The sequence below is a fragment of the Girardinichthys multiradiatus genome, chromosome 11, assembly GCF_021462225.1.
Source record: "Girardinichthys multiradiatus isolate DD_20200921_A chromosome 11, DD_fGirMul_XY1, whole genome shotgun sequence".
Lineage (NCBI taxonomy): Eukaryota > Metazoa > Chordata > Actinopteri > Cyprinodontiformes > Goodeidae > Girardinichthys > Girardinichthys multiradiatus.
In genome coordinates, this window is record NC_061804.1 from 1807501 (window position 1) to 1831614 (window position 24114).

Sequence of the window (24114 nt, forward strand, 5' to 3'; positions counted from 1 at the left end):
AACTGAATGTGTTTCTGTTGCAGTTCTGTTTTCCTAAATGTGAATCAGATGTCCACAAAAATGATCTGGATGAATGATAACAGTTGCTTTTCTTTAAAGTTGCAGTTAGAGCGGTCATGATGCTGAAATGTTTGGTGCACCAGCTGCAGGCGTTGAGTCCACTGAACTGACACAGGTTCAGTTAAAAGGGAAGGCAGTTACAAGACTGAAGCTTAACACTGATCCAGAGTCAGTTATCTGTTCTTACTTCCTCTAGTTTTCTCAGCTACGTTTCTTGATAGCGGCCAAGTTGCAACAAGTGGGTGCAGCTGCAGCTGTGTTGCTTTGTGGTCACACAGGGGAAGGAGGAAGATGCTGCTTCAACCCCCCTGGTGCAAACTCACTTCCTCAAAGAGGAAGGGAGGGGAGAGAAGAGAGGCAGAGAGAAAGAAGGAAGCCATCTTGAGTCTTTTGTGACATGTCTGCCTTCTTTATGCCATCTTCTCGCTGGTGTCTTCAGAGGAGGCCTGTGGACTGAGAGACGGTGGGTTAGTTTGAGGAAGTGAAAGTTGAAGAAAACAGTTACTTCGTTTTCTTGAGTTTGGTTTTTCATTTCAGAGGAAGAAGAGAAGAGAGTGGTTGGAGAGAATCAAACTGTGGAGGACTGGCTTCCAGCAGAGGAACAGCGGACTGAAGAACTGAGCATAAAAACCAGAGAGATCCTTGGGGTTTAATCCTGTGACCCTCAGATGTTGGTCTCCAGTCAGTAGGCCGTGAAAGTGTTGGCTTTGACATCAGCTGGACAGAAGTTGTGTCTTTGAGGGTCGAGGAGACGTAAGGTGGACGCAGGATGAGTTTGGTGCCCTACATGTCAGATGTGATGGTGTGGAACCCACAGCAGCTGGCAGACTATCTGAAGCGGGTGAGGAGTATTTTCTTTCTTTGTGTCTGCATTTGTTTCCAGCCACAAACATCTTAAACCTTCTTGAACCCTAAAGGGCCCTGAACTCAGCACCTGTAGGAAACTAGGCCGGGTTCTGGTCCAACAAGCAGTCTCACTGTCACAGCTGCACGATGTCATGTAGGAGAAAATATTCCTTTTGCTTCCTGGAAGCTGGTCCAGTTTAACTTTGCTCAGATAGTTGTTTCAGCTCCAGGAACAGCCTACTAGCTAATTCAGCTGCTAACGCTGAGCAAAATGTTCCTGAATGGTGAACCCAGGCAAGAACCAAGTCAGAAGAACATTTTACATACAGTCAAGGCAACAAGAAACCACACCATTATTCTCTTTCTGATTTCATGGGTCGAAACATAAATATAGAACCTCAGCAGCTTGTAGAACCTCTGTCTGCAGCTTGTAGAACCTTCTTCAGCAGCTTGTAGAACCTCTGTCTGCAGCTTGTAGAACCTTCTTCAGCAGCTTGTAGAACCTCTGTCTGCAGCTTGTAGAACCTTCTTCAGCAGCTTGTAGAACCTCTGTCTGCAGCTTGTAGAACCTTCTTCAGCAGCTTGTAGAACCTCTGTCTGCAGCTTGTAGAACCTCTGTCTGCAGCTTGTAGAACCTTCTTCAGCAGCTTGTAGAACCTCTGTCTGCAGCTTGTAGAACCTTCTTCAGCAGCTTGTAGAACCTCTGTCTGCAGCTTGTAGAACCTTCTTCAGCAGCTTGTAGAACCTCTGTCTGCAGCTTGTAGAACCTTCTTCAGCAGCTTGTAGAACCTCTGTCTGCAGCTTGTAGAACCTTCTTCAGCAGCTTGTAGAACCTCTGTCTGCAGCTTGTAGAACCTTCTTCAGCAGCTTGTAGAACCTCTGTCTGCAGCTTGTAGAACCTTCTTCAGCAGCTTGTAGAACCTCTGTCTGAAGCTTATAGAACCTACTTCAGCAGCTTGTAGAACCTCTGTCTGCAGCTTGTAGAACCTTCTTCAGCAGCTTGTAGAACCTCTGTCTGCAGCTTGTAGAACCTTTTTCAGCAGCTTATAGAACCTACTTCAGCAGCTTGTAGAACCTCTGTCTGCAGCTTGTAGAACCTCTGTCTGCAGCTTGTAGAACCTCCTTCAGCAGCTTGTAGAACCTCCTTCACCAGTTTGTGGAACGTTGTTCAGCAGCAGTAACTCTGCAGACTCACATCTGTCGAAGAACTTTGGTCTCCTCTTCTTTCCAATGCTGCTTGGGTCAGTGCAGCTCTTCTGAAGGTCCCACAACAGCTTTACAATCACTGTGAGGTCTGGCCTTTGACTAGACCATTGCACCACCTTGATTTTGTAAGATGTAGATCTGCTGCTGTGTTTGGGATCATTGTTCTGTTGATGATCTACTTTGGACCTGTTGGACAAATGGACTCACATTTGACTCCAGAATACTTTGGTACACAGAGGGATTCATGGTCCACTCAATCATTACCCCTCCACCACCGTGCTTTACAGCTGCTGTGAGGTGTTTGTGCTGATATGAACCAACATGTTGGTGTGACTTCTGGCCAAACATCTCTGCTTTGATCACTTCTGGAGCATTTTCTTGATAAGATTGATTAAGAATTAATGCTTGTCCATTAAGAGGTCTTGTTGTAGGAGTGAAGGGTGAAGAGCAGCAGGGTTTCCCCTTTCGGTCGCCTCGTTTCATATTTGTCTCATAGGAGAAAACAAAGAGATTATGTCATTTCTTCAAACAGTTTGTGTTTTTTTTTTTTTGCACTTTACAGTTTACTGCAGAGGAGCATCATCACTTCGAGTCTGACAGTTGGTACCAGGTTGAAGTGTTGATGAAGGACTCTCTGGCGCTCTGATTGGTTGTTAAACATTGATCAGAATGTTTAACGGGTGAAGTGTCTTGCCCAAGGACACAACGACTGAGACAGACAGAGCAGGGATTCAAACCGGCAAACCACCGGTTACAAGACGAACCTCTACCACTGCGACCACCGAATGTAGAATACTGAATAATGATGAAGACCTTCCTCCAAATTCTCCAACTTCACCTCAAATCAGCAGCCAGATAGTTGAAGGTTTCTGCCAAGAAGAGCAGTCAGAAATCAGTGAGCTTGAAGCCAGGAGCTGGTTGGTGGCTACAGGAAGTGTGTTGTTGAGGATCCAGTTGTCTGATGCATGATCATAACAGTCCAGGAGAAACAAACCATAAGACAGAAAATGAAGATGCCTCTGATAAATAGATGGAAACTTCTTACTGCAGCTGATGGATGTGGATGAACCTGTAGACCATCTGACCATCACTGAAACTGACACGTTCTGTCCCATTAGTCCCAGTTAATCAGAAAAATATGCTACAGTAATTTCTAATATAGATCCAATGTGTTTTATTTCCTTAAATAAAGGCAGAACTCTTGATCCAGTTCTCATTTCTTACAATGTTCTTTCAAGCTGTCAGAGGTGCTCTTGATCATCTCCAGGCTTTGAGGGCCTTTATTGCTTCTCTTTGGACTTCGGTGGTTTGGGCTTTACTTGACGGGAAAAAAACCTAAATTTTTTTAACAAACAGGCACGTGAAACACTATGAGGAGCCAGTAGATGTGTGTGTTGCACAGTTTCTGAGCTTCAGCGTGTTTTTATGAGCCAATGAGGTCCGTAGAGTAATTTTGTGGTTGAAATCAAATGTTCTGCACTGTTAAAAACTCTGAGACTAAATATGTTTTTCTGGCAGATGAACCTCCCCGGCTGTGATAAAGTTGTGCTGAAGAACTCCATCAACGGCTCCAGATTTGTGGTGAGTTCTCAACCAAAGAGTCAAAAACATCCATTCAGAAACTCTGTTAGGCAGCAGAGGAGAGGAAGGTGGATGGATGAAAACCACGATGCGTCCTTCTATGAAGTGTTCCTGGATGTAACATCAGCCTCACGGTGTTTTTGATTTTTACAGAATCTGACAGATAACGACCTCCAGAAATTCCCAAAGCTTCACGCTCCGTAAGTTGCTGACCTGACGGTCACCTCAAACTAAACAGAAACTTTATCTCCGTTCTTCCTGTAAAACACCTTGAAAAACTGCATACAGCACACAGTTTCTGAACCTCAACATGCATATTATTTAAAATAACGTTTTTATTTACAGTAATAATAATAATAATTACCTTTGTTTTTATGCTCAGGTCTACATTCTGTATGCCCTGCAGAGTTCGATCCTTGACATTAAGACAATATCTTATATTTTTCTGTGGCTGTTTTCGTCTGTGTTTTGTGTGTTTGTGTGTCTGCAGGATGATCTCTAAGCTCAGCAGTGAAATCCACAAGAATGTGAAGAAAAGAGGCCTCTTTGTTAAAAAGTATGTTCTGATGCACACAAACAGAAAATATAAAGACACAAAAATACCTTTTAAAAGCTTTAAACACAGCTTCATCAACGACGCATTAACCTGTGACAACATTCCTGGTAAAAACCTGAAAAATGGAACTATCAGTGCCGAGGACTCTCAGTCAGCGTTTTGTCCGAGCTACTGCAGCCTGCTGGTGGTCAGACGCCTCTGAGCTCCTCCGGTACTTGGTCACCATGAAGCAATCACACACTTTATCTAACTCTGACTCTTAAAGGAACGACTCTCAACCAGTTTCTAACTTTTAGCTCCTTTAATCTAAATTAAGGCAGAGGAATGATTACAGAGATCAGCGCTGAGGCTCCCGTCTCGGACCGTCGCCGTCTGTTAGAGAATGACGTAGAGCCTCGATAGAAGGTCACATGTAGTTTTATATCTGGTACTCCAATGCAATGGATGTTCCCTCCCTCAGTGTTTATCAGTAGACTATGTGTCACCATTGTGGTGTCTATCTGGTAGGTTGTGTAGTAGCGGGTGTACATCCTTAATCTAAGTGTGCTGTAGCTTTCTAATCAAACCAGTTATACCAGCTGCTCCACCACCAACCCCAGTGCCCCAGCTTCAGGTTATTTATGACAAACCTTGGGCCATTTATCCTTGTACCGTATGTTTATGAGCTTCTTATCCTCTTTTAACAAAAGGGAAACATTAAACTTATGCTTTATATCATTATGGTATAAATGGTGAAAACAGCTATGAGTCAAATTAATAAAGGTTATTCCTAACAGTTTGATTTGTAAAATATACGAGCCATTCTTTTTACTCCACTGATCCAAGGTCAGGTCATGGAGGTAACTGTTCCAAGAGGGAACCACGGTGTCCCCATGCTTAAAGGGACATATAGTCCCTCCCGAGAACCCTGTGTCTGTCCTGGGGTCTCCTTCAAATGGAGGAGTCCTGGAGGTATTCTGATCAGATAACCTGTACCAGCAGACTCCTGCTGAGCTCTTCAGATTATCTTTAAGGCAAAGTCCAGCTGACCTACAGAAGAAACTTGTTTCAGCAGATTGGATCCAGGATCTTGTTCCTTTAGTCATGATCCATGTCTCAAGACCCTAGGTGAAAGATGGAATAGAGATAGACCAGTAAATCCAGAGCCTCGCTTTTCAGATTAGCTCCTTCTTCACACCACAGATTAGAGCAGCTCCCTTATTACAGAGACAAAGATCCAGTCCCTCCATCTATCTCTGTGTCCTTCCTGCCACTACGCAGGTACTAGACACTGAGATCCTTGAACGGCTCTACCTAAGGCAGGGTCTCCCTCCTGACCTGAACAGAACATTCCTCTTTTCTGGATGAGAATCATGACCTCAGAGTTAGAGTAGATGACTTTCATCCTAGCTGCTTCCCACTTTGCTCCAAACCCCTCAGTGATCTCTGAAACCCATGGCTTAGCGATACCTATGGAACCACTTCGTCTGATGAGACCCTGACAAAACCAGACACCATCTTTTCCACAACTCCTGGTCCTGGTCAAACGGGATCCTTCAGCAGCATCAGGACCTGGTAGAGTCCGACCACATTGGGGACACATTCGGCTGCCAAGGATGAGGACATGGCTCTCGTTTAAGGTAGAAATAGATCAGATGGCAATAAAAGTTACCCCAGCAGGTCGTCCTCCTGTAGCACCTCCCCTCCTGCTCAATCTGAGGTCCAATGATCAGCCAAAGTGTCTTTCCGACAACCCGGAATAAACATTCCCTGAGAGGTTAGAGGTGTGATCCTCTCAAAGTCCCTTTTTTAAACTAGAACCAGTTCCAGATTTTCAGTCAACGGTTGCTTTCCCAGTCTTTCATGCAACATGAGGAGTTAAACAACCATGGAAAAAAAGTTTGATCTGTTACCTGCTACACAAGAAAACTAGCAACTGACTGATGAAGAGTATTGTTTTTAATGGACAAGACTCAAAGCATTCTGGTGTCAGAAGAGCAGAGGAACTGAAAGGGTCAGAGAGTGCTTTCTTCTACTTGATTGAAAGAAAGTCAACGTTCTGTAAACATTTTTGCATGCGGCTCATCAGAGTTTGCATGTGGTCCGCAGATTTCTGCTCAGTCTGAAGTATTATGCACCCAAATTCTCTCGATTCTTCATGAGTTTGGCTATTGAAAATGTGAAGAAGGAATGCTTAGCTAATATCTTAAAGATTTGCATAGCGGACATTTTACAGTGTAATAAATTCATTTTAGTGTAGCAACTTACTTATGTTTCTGTATATGTAGAAATAGGTAAATTTAGATTTGTATCAGTTCAGTGTGTGTTGAAGGCGCCGGAATATGCGTCTTAATGCAACGCTCCTGATGTGAGTTACCCCTAAAACACCCTATTTACAAAGCATATAGCACTAATTATATGTCGGTGTAAACATGCCAGCCGGCTCTCTGTTGATTTTATTGAACACTTTAAATACGTCCTTCGACCAGAAAGACAGCAGGGTCAAAGGTGAAACAGTGGTAACCCATTCCCTATTCCCATTAAGAGCATCATCAGCACTACAGGTGGACTCTGGGAGAGGGGCGGAGTTTGTTTGGTTTAGCCTCAAACCAATCAGGGATGTGTGGTTATTATTTGCTGAGATGTGTTTGTGAACAAACGTGTTCAGAGAGGGCTGGCTACCTGTTTCTGGATCAAACCATCATTTTCTTTTAACTCTGGGGTTTTGTGCTCTGACCTCCTCCTTAAATTAGATGCTCCACCTCTGGTCTGTTGATGTTCAGCGGGTCTCTGTGTTCAGCTGTTATATGAAACAGTTTTCTAACATATTTGTTTTTTACTCAACCTAAAAACACAAATTCCTCCTATACTTCCATTGTTTATATTGTTTATTACATTTTTAAGCAAATATTCTGCAGAAAGAGTTTGTAAATTTTCCTCACAGAGATGTTGGGTAATTTTTATGTGGAAACAACCCTGACCCTGATTATTAGCTGCTCTTAGAGCCTGTTTTTCTCTCTTACAGACCCCCTCCCAAATACAACGAACCAGCAGGTGAGTCTGTTCTCAGGTGTTTCTCTCATGAACAGATCTGTGTCCTGGAAATGATCAACTGGACTCCTTGTGTTTGGTTCCAGTTGCATTATTAGCATATTATAAGTTAGAATCGAAACAAGTCAAATGCTACTGAGATGACACATCCTTCTGTAATGCCTGAGGTTCCCTTTGTGAAGTTCTGGATCCTTACTGATCTGAAACACAACAACCAGACAGTAGTCGGAACCAAACTAAAACTTTTCTATCAGATGTTCTGTTTATCCCTCTGAAACAATTTAGTTTTATCTCTCTACAAAAATTTGGTTAAACTTTCTGGGGGCTTAAAGGCCAGAGAGACAGAACCAGTGGGTCCGAGTTGGTTCTCTGGCCCAACTGGCCTGCTTGGTTCTTTTCAGAACTGGGGCACATCAGAACCACAGATCTTTGTAGAATTCACTCAATATGTCTTTAAATTCTGAAAAAGTATAAAACTGGAACAGGTTCTAACATCTGTGCTGATTTCTGCTCTACAGAGATGAACGCTGATGGAGGATGGGGTGAAGACGAGTTTGTGAGTCTGATGTTCATCTGGATTATTTTTACTTCTTTGATTCTCTGTTTTTCTGCTGTTTGTCGAAAGTTATTTAAACTTTAACGAAGTACTAGAAGTTCATTATTCAAAATAATAGATAAGATCAGGAGATCTTCATCTGCAAATAAAATGAAGTGAATTTCTTTCAGTAGCTTGTAGAACCTCCTGCAGCTTGTAGAATCTTCTTCAGCACAGTGCAGAACCTCCATCAGTAGCTTGTAGAACCTCCTGCAGCTTATAGAACCTTCTTCAGCTGGCTGCAGAACCTCCTTCAGTAGCTTGTAGAACCTCCTGCAGCTTATAGAACCTTCTTCAGCAGGCTGCAGAACCTCCTTCAGTAGCTTGTAGAACCTCCTGCAGCTTGTAGAATCTTCTTCAGCACGGTGCAGAACCTCCATCAGTAGCTTGTAGAACCTCCTGCAGCTTATAGAACCTTCTTCAGCTGGCTGCAGAACCTCCTTCAGTAGCTTGTAGAACCTCCTGCAGCTTATAGAACCTTCTTCAGCTGGCTGCAGAACCTCCTTCAGTAGCTTGTAGAACCTCCTGCAGCTTATAGAACCTTCTTCAGCTGGCTGCAGAACCTCCTTCAGTAGCTTGTAGAACCTCCTGCAGCTTGTAGAATCTTCTTCAGCACGGTGCAGAACCTCCATCAGTAGCTTGTAGAACCTCCTGCAGCTTATAGAACCTTCTTCAGCTGGCTGCAGAACCTCCATCAGTAGCTTGTAGAACCTCCTGCAGCTTATAGAACCTTCTTCAGCTGGCTGCAGAACCTCCTTCAGTAGCTTGTAGAACCTCCTGCAGCTTATAGAACCTTCTTCAGCAGGCTGCAGAACCTCCTTCAGTAGCTTGTAGAACCTCCTGCAGCTTGTAGAATCTTCTTCAGCACGGTGCAGAACCTCCATCAGTAGCTTGTAGAACCTCCTGCAGCTTATAGAACCTTCTTCAGCTGGCTGCAGAACCTCCTTCAGTAGCTTGTAGAACCTCCTGCAGCTTATAGAACCTTCTTCAGCAGGCTGCAGAACCTCCTTCAGTAGCTTGTAGAACCTCCTGCAGCTTATAGAACCTTCTTCAGCAGGCTGCAGAACCTCCTTCAGTAGCTTGTAGAACCTCCTGCAGCTTGTAGAATCTTCTTCAGCAGGGTGCAGAACCTCCTTCAGTAGCTTGTAGAACCTCCTGCAGCTTATAGAACCTTCTTCAGCAGGCTGCAGAACCTCCTTCAGTAGCTTGTAGAACCTCCTGCAGCTTGTAGAACCTTCTTCAGCAGGCTGCAGAACCTCCTTCAGTAGCTTGTAGAACCTCCTGCAGCTTGTAGAATCTTCTTCAGCAGGGTGCAGAACCTCCTTCAGTAGCTTGTAGAACCTCCTGCAGCTTATAGAACCTTCTTCAGCAGGCTGCAGAACCTCCTTCAGTAGCTTGTAGAACCTCCTGCAGCTTGTAGAATCTTCTTCAGCAGGGTGCAGAACCTCCTTCAGTAGCTTGTAGAACCTCCTGCAGCTTTTAGAACCTTCTTCAGCAGGCTGCAGAACCTCCTTCAGTAGCTTGTAGAACCTCCTGCAGCTTGTAGAATCTTCTTCAGCAGGGTGCAGAACCTCCTTCAGTAGCTTGTAGAACCTCCTGCAGCTTATAGAACCTTCTTCAGCAGGCTGCAGAACCTCCTTCAGTAGCTTGTAGAACCTCCTGCAGCTTGTAGAATCTTCTTCAGCAGGGTGCAGAACCTCCTTCAGTAGCTTGTAGAACCTCCTGTAGCTTATAGAACCTTCTTCAGCAGGCTGCAGAACCTCCTTCAGTAGCTTGTAGAACCTCCTGCAGCTTGTAGAACCTTCTTCAGCACGGTGCAGAACCTCCATCAGTAGCTTGTAGAACCTCCTGCAGCTTATAGAACCTTCTTCAGCAGGCTGCAGAACCTCCTTCAGTAGCTTGTAGAACCTCCTGCAGCTTGTAGAATCTTCTTCAGCAGGGTGCAGAACCTCCTTCAGTAGCTTGTAGAACCTCCTGCAGCTTATAGAACCTTCTTCAGCAGGCTGCAGAACCTCCTTCAGTAGCTTGTAGAACCTCCTGCAGCTTGTAGAATCTTCTTCAGCAGGCTGCAGAACCTCCTTCAGTAGCTTGTAGAACCTCCTGCAGCTTGTAGAATCTTCTTCAGCAGGGTGCAGAACCTCCTTCAGTAGCTTGTAGAACCTCCTGCAGCTTATAGAACCTTCTTCAGCAGGCTGCAGAACCTCCTTCAGTAGCTTGTAGAACCTCCTGCAGCTTATAGAACCTTCTTCAGCTGGCTGCAGAACCTCCTTCAGTAGCTTGTAGAACCTCCTGCAGCTTGTAGAACCTTCTTCAGCAGGCTGCAGAACCTCCTTCAGTAGCTTGTAGAACCTCCTGCAGCTTGTAGAACCTTCTTCAGCTGGCTGCAGAACCTCCTTCAGTAGCTTGTAGAACCTCCTGCAGCTTGTAGAATCTTCTTCAGCACAGTGCAGAACCTCCATCAGTAGCTTGTAGAACCTCCTGCAGCTTATAGAACCTTCTTCAGCAGGCTGCAGAACCTCCTTCAGTAGCTTGTAGAACCTCCTGCAGCTTGTAGAACCTTCTTCAGCAGGCTGCAGAACCTCCTTCAGTAGCTTGTAGAACCTCCTGCAGCTTGTAGAATCTTCTTCAGCAGGGTGCAGAACCTCCATCATTAGCTTGTAGAACCTCCTGCAGCTTATAGAACCTTCTTCCGCAGGCTGCAGAACCTCCTTCAGTAGCTTGTAGAACCTCCTGCAGCTTGTAGAACCTTCTTCAGCAGGCTGCAGAACCTCCTTCAGTAGCTTGTAGAACCTCCTGCAGCTTGTAGAACCTTCTTCAGCAGCAGTTTCTCTCAGCTGTGGTTTTTTGTCTGACACTATTTGAGCCCAATCTTCTTTTCAATGTTGCTTCAGTTCATTGAGGTTTGCAGACACTTGTCTCTTCACAGCTCTCTTAAAGTTTCACCACTTCATTTAAATCCAGTTGAGATCTGGACTTTGACTGGACCACCTTGACTCTTGTTATTCCTAGCGACTCTTAAGGAGATCTGCTGCTGTGTGCGGAGAGAAGAGGCTTCCATCTTCAAGCCTTCCAAACAGCCATACTGGTTCAGTGTTGTAACTGTCCTGTTATGACCTTTAACCTGCTAAATGGGGCCTGTAGAGTCTGAGATGGAGGTCTTGGGTTTTTGGACTTTTATCTGAGCTTCACGCTCTGACCTTGGGCTGAATCTGCTGGACTTCTAATCCTGGGAAGATAGACAGCTGTCTGAGATATTTTCCTCCTGGGAATAATCTTCCTCTCTGTAGGAGGATGGACTTCAGAATGTTTGGAGATTACCTTTGAACTCTTCCCCGTTTGATGGACAGCAGCAGTTGCTGCTCTAAGATCATTGGTGATGTCTTTACATCTTGACATTGTGTTAATACACAGCTGAATGCTCCAGCAGCACCTGACTGCTTCTCTCCCTCTTAGATCTTCTAGAAGCACTACGGTGGATGTTTTTCACTCATTCCTCATGACTCTTGGTTCATGTTGGTTGAACAAATAATGATGCATTAAAATACATCATGTTTTATAGTTCGGTGAGAACCTGGTCAGGTTTTGCTTTATTATGTCCAGACGGAAATTAAACTATAGTATAAAAGGGTATTAAAATCGAACATGATCTTCTGCTCCGACAGGATGATGAAGAGTTTGATGATGACTACGAGAGTCCGTACAGCGATGATGAAGACGACAGAGACTACGAGTCCCCGAACGAGGAACAGGACCCGGGTAACGACTACGAGCCTCCTCCTTCTGAACCTGCAGAGGACCTGACTCACAAACTGTGCCCCTCTCAGCCTATTGGGGACGGTGATTACATCGGTACTGACATTACTGCTACACGCATATTAATGAGGCTGAAGTCTGCAGCTGGGCTTAAAATGTTAAAGTCATTCCTCAGCTGCCATCAGCATCAACACTTGAGATTAAATATTAAACAACCACCCTAAGCTGCTCTGAGGTCATCAGCCTGAAATATGAGTGGATGAACCAAACTCTGTGTGTGTTTTGTGTGTTTAGATAGGAGGGACAACAACATGTCAACCAGAGACCCGCCCCCTGCCCTGTGTCCCCGCCCCCCCAACTCAACTCTCTCTGCACCCACGGGCCGGATGGTGAGTCTGAACACGGTTAAACTGATGTGACATGTATGTTGGAGATTTTTAGGGCGTGCATCATACATCACCAACCCACAGAGAGAGCAGAAAATACAAGTAGAAATGATCAAACTTTGGTTATTTTAATTTATTTCAGCTGCAGACAGAATGAAGCTCTGATGCTTATTCCTTAACATGCATTCATTCAGTGCAGCTTTTCCCACTTTGAAATGTTCCTCTACCTTCTCCCAACATCTGAAGTTGTGCGGTCAATCAGGACACCAAGCCAACAGTACAGGGTTGTCTTCTCTGTCGGAAAGGAGTTCCTTCTTCCTCAGACAGACGTTTAAAATGTGGTTGCCAATGTTTTTGGTGGAAAATGCATAGATGGCCCAGGAAAAGAAGTGGTCTTGAAGGCAGCAGATTTTCACCTCTATAGCTACAGGACCTTTCTCCTTTACGGCTGCCATCACTGAAGAGGAAGCAAGCTTTGCCAAGAGTACTGATACAACCCCATACCATGAAACAACTACAGACCATCACAGAGCCTCACTGCTCCTTTCCCTCCATTTTTTCCACCAAAGATCTAGAACTGTGACATATCTGACCATATTCATCACAGTATGGTGGTCCATCCCAGAGAAGCTCGACAAAGGTTTCCTAAAGGAGTCCCTGCTCAGTGTGTTTCCATCAGCTGTTTATTAATGATGGTTGATGATGCTGAACTATCTGAGGGGTCCAGAGGATCCAGCTAAAGCTGCTCCCAGGTGTTTCTCCAGAAACCTTGAATGGCTTCATGATATTCTGCTTATTAGTGGGAGAAATATGGAAATCCCTTCAAATTGTTCTTTTCTCACACATTTAGTATTATTTTTAGCTCCTCTTTAGACCTAAAGGTCAGTTCCATCTTTTTTCGGAATGATTCGGAGCCTGATGTTCAAGAATGTCTTTCAGGAAAAGATATATAAGTTGACAAAGTATCTTGGCTTCAGAGATTTTCATAAAATCTGATTTTCCTGACTGAATATTAAAGTTGGATCTAAGTATACCAAAAAACTGTGACCTGAAGTTAGAAATATGGTTCCATCCTCCTGCTGACCAATAAATGAATCATAGCTGGGATTACCTGAACATCTTCTCAGCATGTCTGAGCAAGGCTCTCCAGCTTTCATTCCACCAATATTTGCTATCTGATTCTGGTTTAGAGTTTGAACTATAGTTATTTTTTTTAACTTAACTTTGTCTTTAATTTCTTGTTTCTGCAGCCTGGAGAATCACTGTCCAGAAGAGACCCATCCCCCCATGGAGCTGGACGACCACCAGGAAACTGTAAGTTCAAGAAAACCTAAATGCATCCAGCTTTCTCAGGTGAACTATTAGACCAGGAACCAACAGTTTCACTTTATCCACACTTTTCTCATTTTGAATCCTGGTTCAGGTCATGTGACTCTGACAAACAATGTCTGTGGTTCTGATAACATTAATGTTGTTGACGTATTTGCATTTAGTTCCCTCAGGGCCACCGAAGGTGTGTCGCGACAGCAAACCTGGCCGTGATTCGAGAAACACCAGCTCCCCCGTCAGAGGTAAAGCCAGAACCCGGACCGCCTGCTGGATGACTTCAAGTCCACTTATATACAAATATATATATATATATATATATATATATATATATATATATATGTATATATATATATATATATACATATATATATATATATATATATATATATTTTTTTTTTTTTTCATGGCAGGAATAATCTAAAGGTTTTCTCTGCTGAAGCTGAATTTTGTTTTCTCTCTTTCTCAGGACCTCAGTACAACTCCGCAGACAGAGTAAGTTGTCTTTACGTTTTCTTAAGTAAACTTAAATACCTGATCTGATCTGATACAGCTGATAACACTTTTCCTACTGTTATTCATCTCAGTACTATAAACTTGACGTTATTAATCTGTGAAAAAAAAATCCGTAACTGTGAAAAAACTAAGCTGTAAGTGACACATTAAACTGAAAACAGGAAGTCTGACAACTCGACCCTGAAGAACCTTGTCACAACCAGGAAGAAAATCACACAAATATTGCAACCTAACGTTTATAACTTGATTTTTTTTTTTTTTTTTCTTGCAGCCTGGTGCACAATCCTGGAGGTTTGTACACAGACACCCCTTTGTAATCCTCTAAAGTAGTCTTGATGGGTAGTTCTCCAGGCTTTCTGACGGTCTTTCTAAGTCTTCATTTGGACTCTGTTCACTCAGTTCCAGTCATTTGTTCTCAGAACATTTTGGTATTTTTGGTCTTTACCAAAATCTTGGAAAAATGAAAACTGACAAAAATCGACACCAACAAGTAAACATTTTCTGAATGTCATGTCTGTAGGACCCAATAGAGGACCTGAGAGCTTCTTCATCCTTCATCTGGTCATCTGCTGTAGGCCAAGTTTATGGAAAAAAAGCCACGATGAGAACTGATTTCTACTTAGATTCAGTTTAACACAAAATTGTACGGAGAAACGGAGAAAAAAAATGCATAACAATCATAACAGTCGCCAGACGCCAGAGGTGACTGTGGCTCAGTAGGTAGAGTAGTTGTCTTGCACTCAGAAGGTTGTGGGTTTGATTCCAGCACATCCTGCCATATGTTGATGTGCCCCTGGGCAAGGCACTTAACCTCAAGTAGCCAACTGATCGGTGTGTGAGTGTTAGTGAGTGTGATTGGGTGAATCTGGCTCTAGTGTAAAAGCGCTTTGAGTGGTCTGTATGACTGGAAAAGCGCTACATAAGTTCAGTCCATTTAATTCACAAAATATGGTAAAATGTGATTGTGTGTCTTCTTCAGAAAGAGTCAAGCTAATAGATTTGCTGCTAGCTGGTTTTATGCTAAATTAACCAAAAACAGATGTTTGTTGTATAAATTAAAGAAGAGACAGAGTCATGTCAGGAGGACAGCAGAAGCTCTTCTGAGCATTTTTCTTGGATTTAACCAATAAAATGGGAACAAATTGCGTCTCTATGATGGGAACACAGACCTGAACCTGAGGGACAAAGAAGAAGAAGAAGTCCAAAAAAAAAACTAAAAACTCTTCAGAAGTTCTGATGAACCATTGACCAAGACCACTTAAGAAGATTGCGGCTAAGTGTGGATGACAGATGACAGGTTATTTTTAACTTGACTGTTTCTGTGTTGAACTCAGCAGGAAGTTGCATCATACCATAAAACCCAGTTTAACATCACTCACCATCTCTTGTTTGAATTCTGTCTGATTCAGCTTTGAATGTTCACCCATCCCTTAGAAATGTCCCTTTTCATGCTTCTGAGGCTTAGTGGTGATGTTTTTCCCAAACTTTAACATGTTCTTGCGGTGTTAGGAACCAGTCCAGCAGTTTTAAGTTTAGACACACATCAGTTAAATCCTTATTAAACAGATTTTTGAGGTGTGTTATTTGTTGATAAGCGAGCTGTGCAGATCAGTGTTTCCTGTTGGTGTTTAGCATCAGTTAGGCTACAGATCAGACATGAAGATCTACTCACCATGTGTCTGAATGTGTCGGTCCTCCCAGGCCCAAGCAGGATGCCTCTGATCCCCCCAGGTCCAAACCTCCTGGTCTTCCTCCATTCTCCTCCTCAGTGAACAGGAGCAACTCTTCTGCCAGAGGAGCACCACCCAGCAGGTCCTCCTCTGATCCAGCTCCGATTGTTTGCTCTGTGTAGAGTTTAGTTTCTCCAGGCAGCCTCATATTCATTTGATGTGTTTGTTTTCACAGGTTTGATGGACACAGAGAGGTACTGTGCTTCACTTTTTATTGATACATTTTGGATAATTAATAATTCAGTTTAAAGCTTCTGATCAGACATTTTTAGACCTTTTCTGAATCTATGATCAATATTGACAGAACTAAAGGATCGGTTCAGGTTCTGAATGTTCCTGCGGATTATCCTCCTCCTGAAGGGGTTATTCTGAAATCTACGGGACATTTCCTTATTGGCCTGAACTCAAGCCTCTGCTGCATAGTTTCACCTGAAAGATCTTGGTATCTTCATGTGTGACGTCCCACTGCCTTGGTCAACCAGTAGACAATCCTGACCTTGAAACTAACAGAAGTGGATCAGAACTGCTCTTCTGGTTTGGTTTTGGAAGGGCTGCAGAGATACTCAGATCCAGATGTTAAAGGGTCAAAAAAATATTTTCAACAAGTCAAGGGTCCGTTTATTATCACACCACAGTAACAAAATATGCTTTTTCGTTCAGATCAACAGAAATATAATGCAATTAGACATAAACTCAAATATACAAAAAAATCTGAAGAAAGAAAGTAAAAATGTTCTGCTCTGCTAATATAAGGTGAATCAAGCATCTAAGGAATTCAGAAACAGCATCAGTGCTAAAATAGAGTAACATATCTCACCGTTTAGATATCGGGATCTCAGGAATGAGAACCAGTTTCGCTATCTGTCAAACGTGGCTCTATTGCATTAAATTGTTGTGTTAAAGATGTCAGAGGAATGCTGGTCTCAGCCTGATGAGACCATCTCAGCTATTGACTCAGAACCCTGAGGAAGGGAGCTTTTAAATGACCAGTTCTTGCACTCATTTTATCATCGCTATGGTCTCCTGGCCAATCAAGCACACAGGACTTGTTCTGGTTGGAGAGAGAATGAAGGCAACTGGTTCCCTTCATTTGTCTCTAAATTGTTGATTTTTCTTTAGCAGAACTAAGCGTCACTTAGTGAACCGGTCCAAGAGCGAAAGTAAAACATGGTGCTGGCACTGCAGGAGGAATGTGACACTGTGATAGGCTGTCAGCGCGTTGTTGTCATGGAGATGACAGTCCCTGTTGCTCTATAGCGGACGTACCAGCATCTGGTGTGGAAACAAGGTGCATACAAGGTGCCGCCCGGTAGGGAAACGTTGATATTGTACTCGTACTCGTCGTCTTCCGCTTATCCGGGACCGGGTCACGGGGGCAGCAGACTCAGCAGAGACGCCCAGACGTCCCTCTCTCCAGACACCTCCTCCAGCTCCTCCGGGTGGAGCCCAAGGCGTTCCCAGGCCAGCCGAGAGACATTGTCCCTCCAGCGTGTCCTGGGCCGTCCCCTGGGCCTCCTCCCGGTGGGACGTGCCTGGAACACCTCCCGAGGAAGGCGTCCAGGAGGCATCCGGTATAGATGCCCGAGCCACCTCAACTGGCTCCTCTCGATGTGGAGGAGCAGCAGCTCTACTCCGAGCTCCTCACCCTATCTCTAAGGGAGTGCCCGGCCACCCTACGGAGGAAGCTCATTTCAGCCGCTTGTATCCGGGATCTCGTTCTTTCGGTCATGACCCAAAGTTCATGGTCATAGGTGAGGGTAGGAACGTAGACCGACCGGTAAATTGAGAGCTTTGCTTTTTGGCTCAGCTCTCTCTTCACCACAACGGACCGGCACAGCGCCCCCATTACTGTGGCAGCCGCACCGATCCGTCTGTCGATCTCCCGCTCCATTCTTCCCTCACTCGTGATCAAGACCCCAAGATACTTAAACTCCTCCAATTGAGGCAGGAACTCCCCTCCAACCTGAAGAGGACAAGCCACCCTTTTCCGGTCGAGAACCATGGCCTCGGACTTGGAGGAGCTGATCTTCATCCCAGCCGCTTCACACTCAGCTGCGAATCGCCCCAGCGCATGCTGTAGGTCTTGACTAGAGGGGGCCAGCAGGACCATGTCATCTGCAAAAAGAAGAGACGAAATCCACTGGTCCCCAAACCAGACCCCCTCCGGCCCTTGGCTGCACCTAGAAATCCTGTCCATAAAATTTATGAACAGGACCGGTGACAAAGGGCAGCCCTGTCGGAGTCAAACATGCACCGGGAACAGGTCCGACTTAGTGCCGGCAATGCGGACCAAACTCCTGCTCCGCTCGTACAGGGACCGGATGGCCCCTAATAAAGGGCCCCCGATTCCATACTCCTGGAGCACCCCCCACAGGGCATCACGAGGGACACAGTCGAATGCTTTCTCCAGGTCCACAAAACACATGTGAACCGGTTGGGCAAACTCCCATGAACCCTCGAGCACCCTGTAGAGGGTATAGAGCTGGTCCAGTTTTCCACGGCCGGGACGAAAACCACACTGCTCCTCCTGAAGCTGAGGTTCGACTATCGGTCGGACTCTCCTCTCCAATACCCTGGCGTAGGCCTTACCAGGGAGGCTGAGGAGTGTGATCCCCCTGTAGTTGGAACAGACCCTCCGGTCACCCTTCTTATAAAGGGGGACCACCACCCCAGTCTGCCAGTCCAGAGGCACTGTCCCCGACCGCCACGCAATGTTGAAGAGGCGTGTCAACCATGACAGCCCTACAACATCCAGAGACTTGAGGTACTCAGGACGGATCTCATCCAACCCCAAAGCCTTGCCACCGCGGAGCTTTTTAACCACCTCGGTGACTTCAGCCTGGGTGATGAAAGAGTCCAACCCCGAGTCCCCAGCCTCTGTTTCCACCACGGAATGCGTGATGGCAGGATTGAGGAGATCCTCGAAGTACTCCTTCCACCGCCTGATATTGTCCTCAGTCGAGGTCAGCAGCCTCCCACCCCCACTATAAACAGTGTTGGCGAAGCACTGCTTCCCCCTCCTGAGGCGCCTGACGGTTTGCCAGAATCGCTTCGAGGCCAACCGGTAGTCCTTCTCCATGGCCTCACCGAACTCCTCCCAGGCCCGGGTTTTTGCCTCTGCCACAGCCCGGGCCGCAGCACGCTTGGCCTCACGGTACCTGTCAGCCGCCTCAGGAGTCCCACAAGCCAACCACAGCCGATAGGACTCCTTCTTCAGCTTGACAGCGTCCCTTACTGCCAGTGTCCACCACCGGGTTCTGGGATTGCCGCCGCGACAGGCACCGTAGACCTTACGGCCGCAGCTACGGGCAGCAGCATCGACAATAGATGTGGAGAACATGGAACTCGGACTCTATGTCTCCAACATCCCCCGGGATCTGGTCAAAGCTCTCCCGGAGGTGAGAATTGAATACATTCCTGGCCATTCCTCCCGATCACGCCTCTCCAGGTGTCACTGTCGTTTCCCACGTGGGCGTTGAAGTCCCCCAACAGAATAATGGAGTCCCCGGGAGGGGCACTATCCAGCACCCCCGACAGGGACGCCAAGAAGGCCGGGTACTCTGCACTACCACTCGGCCCGTAGGCTGAAATGATAGTCAGAGACCTCTCCCCAACCCGAAGGCGCAGGGATACGACCCTCTCATCCACTGGGGTAAACCCCAACACGAGACGGCTGACCTGGGGGGCAACAAGCAAACCGACACCAGCCCGCCGCCTCTCCCCATGGGCCACTCCAGAGTAGAAGAGAGTCCAATCCCTCTCAAGGAGATGGGTTCCAGAGCCCACGCTCTGCGTGGAGGCAAGCCCGACTATTTCTCGTCGATATCTCTCGACCTCCCGCACAAGCTCAGGCTCCTTCCCCCCCAGCGAGGTGACATTTCACGTTCCTAGAGCCAGCCTAAGCATCCGGGGATCGGGCCGCTGAGGTCTCCACCTTCGTCCGCCACCCAATCCTCTTTGCACCGGTCCCTCACGGTTCCCCCTGCAGGTGGTGGGCCCACTGGGGGATGGCCTCGCGTCTCTCATTCGGGCTTGGCCCGGCCGGGTCCCACGAGGAGCAACCCGGCCACCAGGCGCTCTCCGACTAGTCCCGACCCCAGGCCTGGCTCCAGGGTGGGACCCCGGCTCCGCCGTACCGGGCGACGTCACGTGCCTCGATATTTTGGTCCTCATGAGGGGTTCTTGAACCACTCTTTGTCTGACCCATCACCTAGAGCCTGTTTGCCATGGGAGACCCTACCAGGGGCATTTAAGCCCCAGACAACATAGCCTCTAGGATCATTTGAGCACTCAAACCCCTCCACCACGTTAAGGTGGCGGTTCAAGGAGGGGACGTTGATATTGTATCATATCTAAATTACAGCTTGAGGAAAAAAAATATGCAGCTTGTGGGCCTGATGTGGACCGCGGGCCGCCTATTGAGAGCCAGTGGGTTAGAAGCTGCTCTTTCCAGGTTGAAAGATTTGCCAACGTCCAGATTGTTTGTGGTTACAGATATTTAACTTTCGGGTGAAATTTATACCAACACCTGCAGGTATGCCTCAACTGTGTGAGGTTCTGACCCTTGTAAGGTTCTACCTTATCTGTAGGTTTTCACTTCGGATCATGTCTGAATTAGTAAAAAAGGTCCAGGTTCTACAGAGACTACATGTACACGTGTAAAGAAATGTTCTGATGTTATTCCAGTAATGACAGGAATTATATTTGTACTAATAATGGAGACTAACCTTTGATCCCTTTCTTCTCTTTAGCAAACACAAGATGGTGAGTTTTATTGATCAGTTGTTTCATTGCTTTCAATATAGTTTCTCTGACATTTAACCACTGAGTTAATAAAGGAAATCCCTTCATTCTGCTTCTTTTCCTTTAGTTCCTAAACACAATACGTTCCCTCTTCATAAAAGTCTGCCGCCCCGCCCTGGGATCCCCGGACCTGTTCCACAGCAGGCCAGCTGGTAAATCCTTTACAATATTAACACGGACCATTTGATTGTTCTTCATTATCCATCTAATCAGAAGAACTTTGAGGAATGAAGTCATTCCCCTACGTATAGAAATTAAGATAAAACAAAGAGCAGTTTGCCCAGAATGGCGCCCTGAGGCACTCCACTGTCTAACTGAATGTTAACGCAAATGTTCTGATCTGAGCAGGCGGCCCTGGGGTTCCTGTCCACATCTGAGGTCATGAGTTAAAGGTTTATGTCTCAGATTATCTCTAACATGTTTGTTTTTTCTGTTTTTGAGCAGTTTGCCCCCCAGCATTCCTTCTTCAGCCTCTCTGCCTCACAAACTTCAGTCTGGTAAGAGAAACCTGATCAAGTCCAGACTTCTGAATAATATGTTCTGATTAGAGCTTAAGGAAACCCATTTATTTGGTTCCACTGATTTCTGCCGGTCTACCGCTTAGCTGCACAAAGCTCCATCTGTCTTAAACGTTGCCGTGTTTGTTTGCAGCCATAGCAGAACACAGAGGCAGCATGGTGGGGTCCAGTCGTCCTCCTGCAGCTGCTGCCACTGGGGTGAGAAGCGCTTACTGACAGCTTTAAAAACAGATCTGTACATGTTGGTAATGAACAGGGTTCTGTGTATGCCATACGAAGTTAAAAAAGTGTTTAAAAACCTTAAACTTTAGCAACTTGGTAAAATATGGTAAAAGCTCTTAAAATGATCTCCGGAGTTGGGCTCAGAAAAAACAGCCAGTAAAAACATTTCTGTTCCCCTGTTTGAGCAGCAGGGGGAGCTGTTGTATTAGTGTTTGAGAAATATCATGCAGCTCAGTGTGTTTGTTGGTGTGCAGGTTCTGGACCCTCAGTGGTATGTTGGTAAAGTGACCCGCGGTCAGGCTGAAGGATGTCTGAAACAGGTCGACAAGGTAACAGCAACTAAACATCCAACACTCGGTAAACTTTGGAGCTCAGCTGTCAGTTTGGTCAGGAGTCTGAATATCTTTGACAATTATCAGTGAGATGTGAATTGTTTTTTAGTTAAAATCTTTTAGAACTTAATCGGATCTGAAATCACACATCTGAAGAACATTTCTGAAAACTTCCTGAACACATCGTCATATTAGATGCTTGATAACAGAAAAACTTGAATGACAGAGAAGAAGATGCAGAACCTTTTGACACAGCCTGGTATGTTCCTGTTAGGTGAGGTAAGAAGTTATTTACTGTTTTCTGTTGTCTGTGTCCAGGACGGGGCGTACCTGGTAAGGGACAGCACCCGGCAGCAGGCCAACCAGCCCTTCACTCTGATGGTCTTCTACCAGGACAAAGTCTACAACATCCAGATTAGGCAGCAGAACCAGCAGTTCCAACTGGGAACTGGACTCAAAGCCCAGGAGGTGAACATTTAACCCACTTCTTCAGCAATATGAAAACGTCTGCTTCGTTCAAAGATGGATTCTAATTTTAAAAAGTGAAGCCAGAACAGACGTATTCAGCTACATCAGTATTTAACATAACGTCTAAACATCTGCTGAATCACTGCGTGTTTAAAGATATGCTCTAAAGTTCCCATCCTGATCCTATTTCATCATCTTTCATTTGACTCAGGTTGCAGACCCACTTGTTATCATTTAAAGTACTGACCAGTAGGGGGCAGCAAACTCACTTGTAATGGTTGTGTTTTGTGTTTCCAGTTTTTCCCATCAGTCAGTGACATCATCAGCCATTACTCCCAGTCCCCTCTGGTCCTGATTGATGCTAAAAACAGGAGCTCCAGCCAACAGAACCAGTGTCTGCTGTCGGACCCGGCTGCATACTATATGACGGGACAGAACTGGTCCTGACAGACTGAACCAGACCTAACCCACAGGGAGAATATAGATGAATGTTTACTTCAAACGTCAGACGAGTAGAAAATGTTCCATCTTTGCACATGCTGCTTTCTTTTGTTTGTTCTTTCTTTTATTTTCTAGTTTTTAAGGAATATTGTTTCTGAAATATTTGAATGTTTTGTTGACAGTTCGTGTTGGATCTCTCTCATATGGACCCAACAAAGAAACTATAAGTTTAAAACTACAGCAGAGTTTTATGTTCCTCATACCTCCCAACCTTTAATTCAGCTTCTCTTTATTTCAGTGTAAATCTGTCAGTTTGCCGCTCAGCTGATCTCATTAAAACATCAGGAAACATCAGCCATGTTCTGGAGTTTTATTGAAATCAGACAGATTCTTCCAGAATAACCTGTCCTCTCTAGTCCTTCACTGTCGTAACATCACGCAGCACAACATGCTGCCATAGTCGGGTTCAGGAACTGGGCTCAAACTGAAAGGCAAAGCCGACCTTCAGAGAACCTGGAGATCTACTGATGAATACCATTTTGAAGAAAGTGCAAAGTTCAATGTTTAGTCCCTTCCTTTTAATGTAAATCCTGTCAGAAACCTTCTGCAGATAGATGTGAGTCATGACCATAAAGCAGCTTTCTGCATCACAGAGACATCATCAGACTGCTCCCAGAGCTGGTTAACTTGTGGTGTTCAGTAGGACAGAGTGAAGTCCATCCATCCATCCATCCATCCATCCTCTACAGGAAACACCTTAAAAATGAGTCTTTCCAGGAAATGAATCTGTAAAAGGTTCCAGAGGAAAACATGCATCATGTTGAAATTCTGAAGAACTGAAAGGTCTTCATGTTTTGTTCCTCTGGTTCTAGAGGCGTGTTTGTGCTTTGAATGTTGTCTCTAGATAAACCTGAAGCTGATGGTTGCTGAGAGGAGCTGGGATTCTCAGCGGTCCCTCCAGCTCCAGCTCCACATCCCATCAACATTTTCATGTTCTGTCTGATTAGAACCAAAACCTTCAAAGTATTTTATTGGGATTTATGACAAACAGAGTTTGTGCATCATTGTGAGCTGAAAGGAAATGCTGAATGTTTTTTTTATTTTAATATCAGAAGGTTTGGTGTTCAATGTGTTCAGCCACCCTGGGTCACATCAGAACCTCAGTGCCAGCGGTCCTGATCTGAGGGAACCAGGTCGGACTACAGTCCTCCGCTAGAGCTTCCTCTGGCTTCGCCCTGGTCCTGCTCCACTTCCCCTGTGGTGTAGACGAAATACAATAAGACGATTGAGATCAGCGCTCAACGGGACTCAAAGGGACAAAAGACAACAGGATCTAAACTTTAAAGTGGAACTAAACCCGATGGAAAAGAATAACTCCGCCCCCAAACAAAGTATGAAAAATGCCACCAAATGGGGCGTGGCCAAGTGTGAAGATGAGGGGAGGGGGTTAAGCGGGGGTGTGGTCAGGAGGACGAGGGAAGTGGCAGCTAGCTTAATTTAACATATTGAAACAAGGAGAGTTAGCAGAGCGATGCCAGTAGTTTCGCCAGGGATAGATCATCAGGAGGTTCAGAGAGGATTTATGGAGCCCAGTGGGCCTGAGCCTTTTCAGTTCGAGCCGCTGACTCAGTGATGCCCGCAGCCACTACAAGGGCGAGTCTGAGTGAGACGGTTTTATACCCAAACGCTGGGCTGTGACGTAATCATGTACCGACCTGTACCGTTTGAACCAATTTCCAGCACTA

The 24114-nt window shown here is 45.4% G+C and overlaps 1 protein-coding gene across 2 annotated transcripts; it reads left to right on the forward strand.

Moving 5' to 3' along the window:
- The first annotated feature begins 286 nt into the window (after positions 1 to 286).
- Positions 287 to 22723, forward strand: lcp2a (lymphocyte cytosolic protein 2a). Of its 2 annotated transcripts, none has more exons than XM_047378272.1 (22): positions 287 to 523; positions 598 to 901; positions 3631 to 3693; positions 3847 to 3893; positions 4184 to 4249; positions 7254 to 7282; positions 7798 to 7835; positions 11537 to 11723; positions 11922 to 12016; positions 13264 to 13327; positions 13507 to 13584; positions 13809 to 13834; positions 14127 to 14146; positions 15557 to 15667; positions 15761 to 15779; positions 20337 to 20349; positions 20456 to 20540; positions 20830 to 20885; positions 21040 to 21104; positions 21383 to 21457; positions 21779 to 21928; positions 22226 to 22723. In XM_047378272.1, the coding sequence occupies exons 2-22, from the start codon at positions 830 to 832 to the stop codon at positions 22373 to 22375; spliced, it is 1509 nt and encodes a 502-aa protein (XP_047234228.1). In that variant the 5' UTR covers positions 287 to 523; positions 598 to 829; the 3' UTR covers positions 22376 to 22723. The 2 variants fall into 2 exon arrangements, with proteins under 2 accessions (XP_047234228.1, XP_047234229.1); XM_047378273.1 differs by having other exon boundaries at positions 291 to 523; positions 20833 to 20885.
- Positions 22724 to 24114: the final 1391 nt, after the last annotated feature.